Source organism: Gymnoscopelus braueri, assembly GCF_963280865.1.
Source record: "Gymnoscopelus braueri genome assembly, chromosome: 6".
NCBI lineage: Eukaryota > Metazoa > Chordata > Actinopteri > Myctophiformes > Myctophidae > Gymnoscopelus > Gymnoscopelus braueri.
Window position 1 is genome coordinate 4584491 of NC_137607.1, and position 12226 is coordinate 4596716.

Genomic DNA, 12226 nt, shown 5'->3' on the forward strand with positions numbered 1-12226 from the left:
TCAAGGATTTTAGCCCGCATAATAAAGAATTTTAGCCCGCATAATCAAGGACTTTTGCCCGCCTTTTTCTGGAGGGTCTCACTCAAGAATAGACGACTGTAATTCTCTCTTCTCCGGTTTACCATCAACCAGTGTTGATTTCGTCGACTAAAACTATGACGACAAATGTTGGCCGACTACCTTTTTACACTGACGAAAACTACATAAAAACTAAGCTATGATGACTACAACTAAGACTAGATATATTGACAGTTTGGTCAACAAATAAAAACTAGACTAAAATGTGAGTTAGGGACTAGTGGATCCAGCGTGTTGCTCTCTGAACATAGCAGATCTACAACGCGTCACAGTGCGACGCGTTGTGAGCTTGTAGATCTGCTATTTTCAAGTGTAACCAACCAAGTGTAAAATCAGTCATTACGACGCCATCAAGGCACCACCAAAATACATTAGAGTCGACTAAATCAACTGTAGATTTAGTCGAGTATAATCTTATGATATTTAGTCGACTAAAATATGACTTAAAACTAAATGGAATTTTATTCAAAAGACTATGACTAACACTAAATCAAAAATTTGGTGTCAAAATCAACACTGCCATCAACATCAATAAATGGCCTTAGACTAGTCCAAAAATGCAGCAGCTATAGAGTACTAACTCGGAACAGGAAATTGGACCACATCAGGCCCAGAGCCCACTTCAAGATACAGGCCCAGAGCCCACTTCAAGATACAGGCCCAGAGCCCACTTCAAGATACAGGCCCAGAGCCCACTTCAAGATACAGGCCCAGAGCCCACTTCAAGATACAGGCCCAGAGCCCACTTCAAGATACAGGCCCAGAGCCCACTTCAAGATACAGGCCCAGAGCCCACTTCAAGGTGCTCCTATGAAGCCTTGAATGGACTTGCTCCATCCTACACTTATCACCTTGCTAAAACAATGGGCCAATTGTTTTGGCCTGAGTTACAAGACAATGTGACGAGAAAAATGGCCTATAGGTCAGTGGTTCTCAACCTTTTCAGGCTGTGACCCCCCAAAATAATCATATTTGAACTGGGGACCCCCCACCCTGATAAGCACTTGGAATGTAGGAGTTGAGGAATTACATTCTCTGTTCCACAGATAAATATAGAGAAAATAGCAGATTTACAAGCTCACAACGCCTCGCTATTTTCACAATGTTTTGCCTCTTTCTTATATTATCTGATAATTTGGCAATTTTTTTTACCAGTTTTTATATAATAGTTTGTTGATTACTTTTGATGCAGTTATGATCACCTTTCCTTTCATTTCTTTAAGGCATTAAAAAGGTTAAAAAGTCCTTAGATTGTCACTTCACTGTTATCTGGGGACCCCCCTGAGGGTCCCGACCCACAGGTTGAGAACCACTGCTATAGGTCACAATCTTAGTCTTTTTCATGTCCAATTTATTAGTATTTAAGTTCATAAAGTTAACATAAGTATCACTAAATGGCTGCACTTGAAATTAAATAAAAATGTTATTTTTCAGGATTCCAATTAAAAAATAGCACAAAAAAATTTGAATTCCAATTTTTAAAAAAAAGCAAAAAAATAGCAGATCTACAAGCTCAAAACGCGGCGCACTGCGACGCGTTTTGAGCTTGTAGATTTGCTATTTTTCCTACTTTTGTGTGACATAGAATGGCCCGACAGTATATGCAATGTGGCCTGGAGTGAGTGTGTAAATATAGTGGCCCTCTACATCATCAAAGTTGCCCACCCCTGACATAGGCCATTATATACTGCTGGGGCGGGAACAGCTTGATCTTTTCAATGAGGATATAAAGTGATTTTACCAGAGAGGTGGCCAGTGTCATGAAGAGCTGATTTGGGCAAAAAATATCATTTTCCTCCAAAAATGACGTAGGCCATTATTTTAGGAATGTTGACGATGTCCAGTCTAATAAAGACATACAGTACATGACGGCCAGTACGCTCCCAAGATAGTGGTTACCTCACAGTCTAGACTTATAACCCATCTTTTTTCCCCCTTTCATTACGGCTCCCCCTCGCTTTATTGATTTTATTGTTTGTCCACGTCTTCTTACTCTGTGGTGTAAAATACTGTGTTGTTTTTGTAATGATTTGTACGTGCTGTGCACGGCCGCATATCGATTGTCTGATCATACTTGGCCACATTTACACTGCGTGTTCTTTGCCGTTGTATTTTATTGTATGACTTCTTGTGAAGTGTGCAGAGACTCCTTGGGGTGATGTTGCACTATAAATAAATAGAGTTATCCTTGTAATAACTAGTAGTCAGTGGTGGAAAAAGTAATCAAATGTTTTACTTAAATGAAAGTATCAATACTGCAATGTAGAAGTGCTCTCTTACAAGTATAAGTCCGGAATTAAAAATGTTCTTGAGTAAAAGTACAGCTATCAAAATGTACTTAAAGTACCAAAAGTAAAAGTACTAAAATGTTTGAAAATAGCAGATCTACAAGCTCACAACGCGTCGCAATGCGACGCGTTGTGAGCTTGTAGATCTGCTATTTTCAAATAGCCTATGTATGAAATAGGGCTAAAGTGGTTAATGTATGTTTTATAATGTAATGATTTATATCTGCAAAGTAACTAGTAACTAAAGTTTTCAAATAATTGTAGTGAGTAAAAGTACAATATTTGCCTCTGAGATGTAGTGGAGTAGAAGTAAAAGTATAGACAATTGGAAATACTCCAGTAAAGTAAAAGTACCTCAAAATTCTACCTAAGTACAGCACTCGAGTACATGTACTTAATTACTTTACACCACTGCTAGTAGTTCACCAGTGTGTATTTTATGCTAAGTGTAATCTGAGAACAACCCTGCATTTGGTCTCTAACCCCTAGAAAGTCATCTTTTTTTTTCTGGACAGCCATATAGTGGGGGAGACCGACCAACATTTCCTATGTTCTGTTTCGTTAGCCCTTTGGAAGAAGCACCACATGTAACACATGTGTGTGTATTGAAGGAAGAAAAAGCCTGACAGAGAAGTTGGAAACGGGGGAATCACTCCGAGGGGCAAATCGATGCAAAAGTGGTAAGTGTGTGTCTTCTTCAACTGCTGCAGCAATTTAACAAACATTCATGATTTCGTCTCTGTCGGGCAGAAACCTCTTAACTCCATATTTTATGGGGGGGGGGGGGATTAACACCCTACTTGATCATAGTACAGCGTCACACAAAAGCATCAGAAGTAGCAGATTCACAAGCGACGCGTTTGGAGCTTGTAGATCTGCTACTTTTGATGATGTTTTAATTTGAATCCTGAAAGTAACAGTTTCGGGACGTACAAGGTTTCAACCCGACAGAAACGATAAAAAAAAAAATCCAATCTGCGTTCTTGGCTTTAAGTGTTTGTGTCTCTATTGTCTGAGTTTGACCCACTAACACAGTCCCAGAAGATAGTTTAAAGAATTTTGTAACAGTAAATCCATGACATAACCGCTTTTGATTTGACGTCCACCTGAGTTTGACCCACTAACACAGTCCCAGAAGATAGTTTAAAGAATTTTGTAACAGTAAATCCATGACATAACCACTTTTGATTTGACGTGGAGTCGTTCGTTCGTTCGTTCGTTCATTCATTCATTTTACCTGGAGGTTTTGTGTCGGAGGTCGATGATGACGTCGACCTGCAGCGAGGAGCAGTTGGACAGCGTGAGGCTCACTGGAACCACACAGAGGCTGAGGAAGAAGACACAGAGGAAGAAGACACAGAGGAAGAAGACACAGAGGAAGAAGACACAGAGTCAGTATTAGTAGTTCCTCTTGCTCAGACAGAGTTGTGCCAGGCAACTTTCTCTGTCAGCGGCCCAACTTCTTGGAATGAGCTTCGAAAGCCTTTAAAAATCAGCTCCTTGCCATCATTTGGTCAGTTCAGAGCAACGGTCCTTAACTCTTTCAGTGCCAATTAAATAAAATAATAATTGCGTACTGTGCCAGCGATTTTTGGATTTTCTTACCTTTTTCAAGTAGTCACAGAATATTTATCTCCAGTATGATCGATCCCCTGATCACTGAGGGTTGCACTGTGTGGTTTCACAAATGTCAACGAGGTCATCGCGACCCGTCGACATTAATTGTCTGCTTTGGAAATAGCATGTCTGGACCAAAAATACATAGTAAAAAAAAAAAGTACACAGGAGCCGAGATACAGCCTTTTTAAATATTAAGTTAACCAGGAAGTGAATGGAGCAGCAAATCTTCGAATCACAATATCTTGGGTTCTGAACGTTTCCCCCCCCCCCCCCCCCAAAAAAAATAAAGTTAGCACAATAGCACTGAATGAGTTAAAGGGGAATTTCGCCCTAGGTGTTTTCTTACGGTTATTTGATGTTGTGAACTCATCATAATTGATAATTGGCGCAATCTACAGGCCCCCAGGTCAAAATGAGTTTTATGATTTATTAGAGGAGCACATGGCAATCATTGGAAATTCGGAATTGATTTTGATTGGCGACTACAATACGGATGTACTCCGGAAAGACGCCGCCATATTTAAATCTTTCAAAAAATTCTGTGACATGCATTGCCTCACCCAAATGATAAAAAATATCACAAGGGTAGGCCCCACTTCTCAGACCATCATTGACCTCATTTTGACATCAGACCAGTCGAGGATTCCCTTAAGTGGAGTCATTGAGTGCAGTCTAAGCGACCATAACATCATTTTCTGCACGCGTAGGCTTCACAGATCTGTAGTTGATTGTCATAGCACGATCAGCTGCAGAGCTGTGAAAACTTACTCATCAGAAGCTCTCACAACAGCTCTTGAGAAAGTGGATTGGTCAAATGTACTCGGTGGCTCCTCGGCTGAGGAGTCTTGGACTGGTTTCAAAACTGCTTTTGTGTCTGTTATTGATAGCCTAGCGCCCAAGAAGGTGGTGAGAGTCAGAGCCCGTACACAACCCTGGATGAATGGAGACATCCTAAATGCAATCAAACTCAGAAACAAAATGTACTCTGAGTTCAGGAAATGCAAAGATGTGCAACTACTTGAAAGATGCAGAAATCAACGAAATGTAGTAAACAAATTGGTCAAAACTGCCAAAAAGAATTTCTTAAATGAAAGTATTGAGGCAAACAAAAGCCACCCACAAAAGCTGTGGGAAGCGCTACAGAAATTGGGCTGCAACAACAAAATTCAAACCAAAGCTACAAACATCTGCATTATTTCAAGTGGCGTGCTCATTACCGACAAGCAAGCGGTAGCAAACTGTTTTAACAGCTTTTTTACCACCATTGCAACCCAGTTGGTAAGCAAACTTCCTCAGCATTCAGGTTTGTACGGCTCTGACCACATCCATGCTCACTATGTTAAACTAGGGGCTAAAAAAGACTCCTTTTCATTCAAACCAGTAAATGCTGATGATGTGCAGAAAAAACTACTCGCCCTCCAGCCAAACAAGGCCACCGGCCTTGACAATATCCCCACCAGATTCCTCAGAGACGCAGCTACTGCTATTGCCCCCATAGTAGCCCAAATCACAAACCTATCCATCAGCCAGTGTCACGTCCCACAGGATTTCAAGTTGGCAAGAGTAATCCCTCTGCATAAAAAAGGAAGCAAATTAGAACCTGGCAACTATAGGCCTGTTTCCATCCTTTGTTCCATCTCAAAGGTTGTAGAGCGATTAATTCAAGAACAAATCAACAGCTACCTCAGCGAGCATAAACTATTGTTTGAATTCCAATCGGGCTTCAGAACCTCCCATTCCACTGACACATGCCTACTGTATCTGACCGACTACATCAAACGTGAGGTAGACGCGGGCAAATACTGCGGCATGGTCATGTTGGACCTCCAAAAAGCGTTCGACACTGTAAACCACTCAATTTTACTTGATAAGCTGAGGGCGATTGGTTTTGACTGCACATCACTAAACTGGATGAGATCTTACCTGGAGGGAAGAGAACAAGTGGTTGACATCAACGGAACCATGTCCTCATCCCTCCCGGTGAGCTGTGGGGTTCCTCAGGGCAGCATTCTAGGGCCGTTACTGTTTCTTCTATACATTAACGACATGAGTGCTGCCTGTAACTGCAAATTGTTCCTGTTCGCTGATGACTCGGCACTCCTGATCTCGGGAGAGGACAAGTTGCAAGTTGAGGAGGCGCTCAGCTCCGAACTCTCAAAAATCCGTACTTGGCTTACCGATAACAAACTGTCACTACACCTTGGGAAAACTGAATCCATTCTCTTTGGGACCAAACATTCCCTCAGACAGATGGATGTAAATGATTTCAAGGTCAAAGTCGATGACACAATTATCTCTAGCAAAGAAGAGATTACCTATTTGGGTTGTGTACTTGACAAATACCTGACAGGTGATAGCATGGCTACAAAGGTGGTCAAAAGAGTAAACCAGAGAACCAAATTTATGGGCAGAGTTTCCTCTTTTGTCAACCCTCAGGCCCTCAGGACCCTCTCTGGGGCCCTGATTCAACCACTTTTTGACTATGCTTGCACCTCCTGGTACTCCAACACCTCAGTGTCACTGAAGACTAAGCTTCAAACCTCCCAAAACAAACTGATTCGGCTACTCCTCGGATTGGGGCCCATGACCCACCTTTCTCCCACCCATTTTGCCAGCCTAGGCTGGCTCAGGGTGGAAGACAGGGTTAAACAACTAAAAATGGGACTGGCCTTCAAAATTGTAAATGCAAATTTGCCCGATATGCCCACAATTCCCGCATATCTGAGTAAATACCTCCAAAAGGTTAGCGACACCCACAGTCACAATACCAGAGGGAGCGTTAACAACAATTTGGTACCACCCACCCATAAATCAAACATGGGCAAATTCTCCTTCTACAGCACTGCCACCCAGGATTGGAATAGTCTAACTCCATCCCTCAAAAAATGCAGTTCGCTGGGCTCATTTAAAAGAGCCTTAAAAAATCACCTTTCAGGAGGCCAAAGGTGGAGGTAGTACCATTTTCCCGTTAGACAGCAGACCCCCCCCCCCCCCTGTTCTTGTACATATTTTTTTTTCCCCTCTCTTTTTTTTTTTTTTTTTTTTTTTTTTTTGTTGTACATAGTGTTATATATTGTTTTTTGGCTGTTTATTTTGTAATGATATTTGAACTGTGGTGCCACTATATATGCCTATGAATTAAATACCAAGGCCCTCATTGGAAACAAGTCCGCAAGGACTTTTATGAACGGACCTGTTAGACAAAGTATTTTAAATGTAACTGTGCTGTTTTACATTTTTTGCCTAATAAAATATTCAATCAATCAATCAATCATAAGAGTGGTCCAGGACCCCCAGTTCATAACGAGCGATGTTCTCCATTTCGGTGATCCGCCCCCCCCCCCCACCGCAGCTCCGCCCGCCGCTCTCCAGAATATAGCTCCGCCCGCCGCTCTCCAAATAGTATCGAGATTTCAAACGGCAATGGCGGCGCCCATTTAGCAACAACACTGCACCGACATCAGACGGTCCACACACCACAGATATATACAAGAAAAAACTATTTTCAAGCGACAGAAATAAGCGGATTTAGCCAAGCACCAAAGCCTCCTGTTCTGAGCTGCGGTGGGGGGAGGGGGGGTCCCCGAAATGGAAAACATCGCTCGTTATGAACACTCTTATGATGAGTTAACAACCTCAAATAACGGTAAGAAAATGCCTAGGGCGAAATTCTCCTTTAACACTTTTAACCGCGATTGCAGCTGTTTAATTCATTCATTTAGTTTTAGTTGACTTGTTTGAGGTGCTGTTTAAGTACTCTTATTTTGTAATTGTACTCTGATTCACATTGCTTGTCAATCTGTAACGGATTTGGATTGTGTCTATTATTGTAACCTCGGCTGCATTGAAAATGAGGGCTTGCCACTCAACTGTACTGTAGTTCAAATAAAGGTGATATTACAGCCAGACCCACGCCACATGTTTGATGATGCCGATTCCCCATTTACGAAAGATTCAATAATTGATCCAATGTAATAAAATAATCAATTAATAATAGATCCCGTATTTATGTCATTACATTTCATTTAAAAACAATTGTGAAAATAGCCATCTACAAACTCACAATGCATGTGCAATGCATTTATGTATACATTTCAATTAATAAAATAAAAAAAAAAACCAAACGTGACAAAAGGCAGGTAAAAAGAAAAGGCAACAGGCTATGCTGAAAATGTCATTTGCAAAATAATGCTGACCAGAATCCTGTTTAGGGGAGGATTTACTGATGTCATGAACAAAATGTTCCCAAGTCAATATCTATTTTTATCCAGTCGGAGCCAGGCAGGTTATTATTCTCTGTCTCCTGACGGGGTTAATGGCTGTCATTTCAGCCACAGAACAGCAGCCACACAGGAAAAAAAACATTTCCACGGAAACGACCAAAAAAGGAAAAAACGGAATCCATAATCATCATATCCGTGTTCCAAGGCCAGGTTTTACACACAAGCTGTACATGACCATGAATGTGTTTGTTTGTTTGTGTATTGCTATACTTGTGTGGACTAAATGTCCCCACAAGTATAGTAGAATTTGCTAAATTGACATTGTGAAGATAATTTTCCTGATCCTCACAAGGAGAAATTAGAGTTAGGCTCATGTATTTAGGAAAAGATTCAGGCTAGGATTAGTAATGGGCATTTAGAGCTTAGGTTTAGGGGCTGGCGTTGGAGTTGAGCCTGATTTACACACAGGTTTCAGGGTAGTGTGTGAAACGACAAAAACAAAAGGAAAAATGGAATCCATAATTTTGTATATTTTAGCATATCGTTTCTGTCGGATGAGCTTGTGGATCTGCTAGTTTTGACACTTTTGTGTGACGCTGTTGTATGTATGTATACACAAAACGTTAGAATATGGAGATATGGAGAGAGAATGAAAACTAAATAAAAACTAAGCTATGATGACTAAAACTAAGACTAAATATATTGACAATTTCGTCAACAAATAAAAACTAGACTAAAATGTTAGTGAGGGATCTAGTGGAGAAGAGATCCAGTAGAACTCAAAGACAAGTCATTTTATGGTTGGTTGCGCTCGGGTGTTGCGCTCTGAAAATAGCAGATCTACAAGCTCACGCGACGCGTTGTGAGCTTGTAGATCTGCTATTTTCAGCATGCAACCAAGTGTAAAATCTGCCTTTACGACGCCATCAAGGCACCGCCAACATACATTTTAGTCGACTAAATCAACGTAAGTTTTAGTCGACTATAATCTTATGATATTTATTCGACTAAAACTAGACACAATCTAAAATCACTGAGATGACTAAAATATGACTAAAACTAAATGGAATTTTATTCAAAAGACTAGGACTAAAACTACATCAAAATTTGCTGTGAAAATCAACACTGGTGTGTGTGTTACCTCTCCAGGGTGAAGGGGTGTGTGTAGGTCTCGGGGTAGTGTGTGTGTGTGTGTGTGTGTGTGTGTGTGTGTGTGTGTGTGTGTGTGTGTGTTACCTCTCCTGGGTGAAGGGGTGTGTGTAGGTCTCTGGGTAGTGCAGGTTGCTCTTGATAAGGTGGGACAGCTGCTCCATCGAGGGTCTGCTCATCGGAGGAGGCAACTCCGGCTTAAACTTGAGCAGCACCATTTCCTGAGCCTCCTGTAGAGCAAAAAAAACACAGACAATATGTTACCATGTTACCTGAGCCTCCTATAGAGCAACACATCACAGACAATATGTTACCATGTTACCTGAGCCTCCTATAGAGCAACACATCACAGACAATATGTTACCATGTTACCTGAGCCTCCTGTAGAGCAATCTGGGAACCCATCGCCAAATAAAAAGGAAAAACAGCGCCCTCTGCTGTTTTTTACTCTTTCACTCTGGGACAAGCTCTGGGACAAGCTCGACGTAGCACCCGTGCGCAAGGAAACCAGGGTTTTGGTCTGCCCTCAGCCCTCCACTTACGGTGGTGCGCTTATGTTTTCATTCCCACAAACAATATTTCTACATAGAACACTAACACCACTTCTCCCAGAGAACATGGATGGTTTTGGTTATAAGCCCACTTGTTTCTATGATGAAAGAGCAAGTTAAAATGTGAATATCTTTCCGTGGTTTTGTCTGCTCCGAGGACGCTATTGTTAAATGAGTTTCGGTTTGTTTTCATTGGGAAGGGAGCGCAGAGACAGTAAATCCCGCCCACTACATTTGATTGGGTAAAGCGCGGCCTGCTTCCTGATCTGAAGGCACGCCCACTTGTAAGCTAACGCGCACGCGTTCTGAACAGGGCTCTCGACAGATTCAGTAGCGTAGCTCTGAATCTGTTCTTGAGAGATTACCTACAGTATAGAGCAACACATCACAGACAATATGTTACCAACCCATTTGGAACAGGCCCTGAAAATGACCCATACACAAAAAGTTTAAATATGGAGACAAGAGATTTCTGCCCGACTTCAGCAACAATAATGTACTGTAATGACTGTTATAGTCCATGAGCCAGAGCCCCAAAATTGAGCAATGATTATCGAAAGAGTGGGCAAAACCAAACTTATATTAAATTGTTCATAGGGTCAATACGAGTAAATAAATATATGATAACCTCTCCACAGGAGCAGCTTTTTCATGGTTATCACACATTTTGTTATTTTCCCCATACATACATGACAGGTGAAAAAATGACAAAATTAAAAAAAGAGTTATCATAATGAAACTTCCTGAGTTGATTACTTACATGAAGACAATGATTTATCGTATTACAAGTTTTCTAAAATTGTATATTTAAATATGCAAATTAGGCATTAGGAAAATATGCCCAAATTTGCATAACTTTCCAGAATCAACATTAGAACATTGGACAAAGCCAGAGTGAACATCCTTATTTCATTTTGTTAAGATGTTGGAGTCAAAGGTTTTTAACGAGGGAATATTCAATATTTGGCTCAATTTTGGGGCTCTGGCTCATGGACTAAATGCCTAATTTGCATATTTAAATATACAATTTCAGAAAACTTGTAATACGATAAATCATTGTCTTCATGTAAGTAATCAACTCAGGAAGTTTCATTATGATAACTCTTTTTTAAATTTTGTAAATTTTTCACCTGTCATGTACGTATGGGGAAAATAACAAAATGTGTGATAACCATGAAAAAGCTGCTCCTGTGGAAAGGTTATCATATATTTATTTACTCGTATTGACCCTATGAACAATTTAATATAGGTTTGGTTTTGCCCACTCTTTCGATAATGAAATCTTGTCTGGCTCATGGACTATTAGGTGGAAGAACACTATTTGAACACATTGAGGGAACAAACAGTCCGTCTTGTCCCCTAACAGGGACACCAGGTTCAGGTACATGGCAAACATGTCACAATGCATGTGACAACTTAAAAGTGCCTTTTGAAAATGTTGTAAGTTGGCCTTTTTTATTTAACCCATTAAGACCTGAAGCCGATTCTACAAATGCCTTCTAAATTAGTGGTTCTCAAACTTTTTCGTGCCAAGGACCCATAAATTGTATTTGGCCACGGACCCCCATCTGAAAATGTTTTGTGCCAGGGACCCCCCCAGGAGAGAAGATTTGTGTTAAAAAAAAAGCAAAATGATTCAAAATGACAAGGAGGGATCAGAAATGACAGCATTAGAGGATCAGCTCAGGTTAGAAGGTTTGGGGAGAAGGATGCTGAAGATGGAGCTGCCAGGTAAGAGAAGAAGAGGAAGGCTAAAGAGGACGTTTAATCTATTAACTCTCTCAGTGCCAAGCCCCGAGTTATCAAGAGTTTTTTCTGAATGCCCTCAGTGCCAGAACGAAAAATCCTGAGTTTTTAAAAAGAAATTATTATTATTAATTTTTTAAATGTTCAGAACCCAAGATATCATTATCTGAAGATTTGCAGCTCCATCCACTCTTTGTTTAACTTATAACTGAAAAAGGCTGTATCTCGCTTCCTAAGCACTTTTTTTTTTTACAAAAAGAAAAAAAAATTCTGGCAGTTTAGAGAACATATTTTTTTATTTCATTGGCACTGAGAGAGTTAAGATCGGCAACGCATCTGTGTCATTTTAAGATTTCTTTGGCTATACAATGAATAGCAGATATACAAGCTCAAGCTACGAGCTTTTGTAGATCTGCTATTTTTGAAATATCTTACACATTTTTGCAAATCTTTGAATCTTCTGGGGGTCCCTGGAACAAAATATTTTCAGATGTGGGTCTGCTGCCCAAATACATATCATTTTGGGTGGTCCTTGACATGAAAAAGGTTTTCAGCACCACTGATAAACATA

The 12226-nt window shown here is 40.6% G+C and overlaps 1 protein-coding gene across 3 annotated transcripts in view; it reads right to left on the reverse strand.

Moving 5' to 3' along the window:
• The window catches only part of trappc8 (trafficking protein particle complex subunit 8), a 91632-nt gene that overhangs the window by 6412 nt on the left and 72994 nt on the right, over positions 1-12226 (reverse strand). For all 3 annotated transcript variants that reach the window (XM_080431178.1, XM_080431179.1, XM_080431177.1), the window contains 2 exons: positions 9446-9588; positions 3604-3693 (listed from right to left, as the gene is read on the reverse strand). In XM_080431178.1, coding sequence (XP_080287304.1) covers positions 3604-3693; positions 9446-9588 — 233 coding nt within the window. The remainder of the gene's footprint in view (positions 1-3603; positions 3694-9445; positions 9589-12226) is intronic.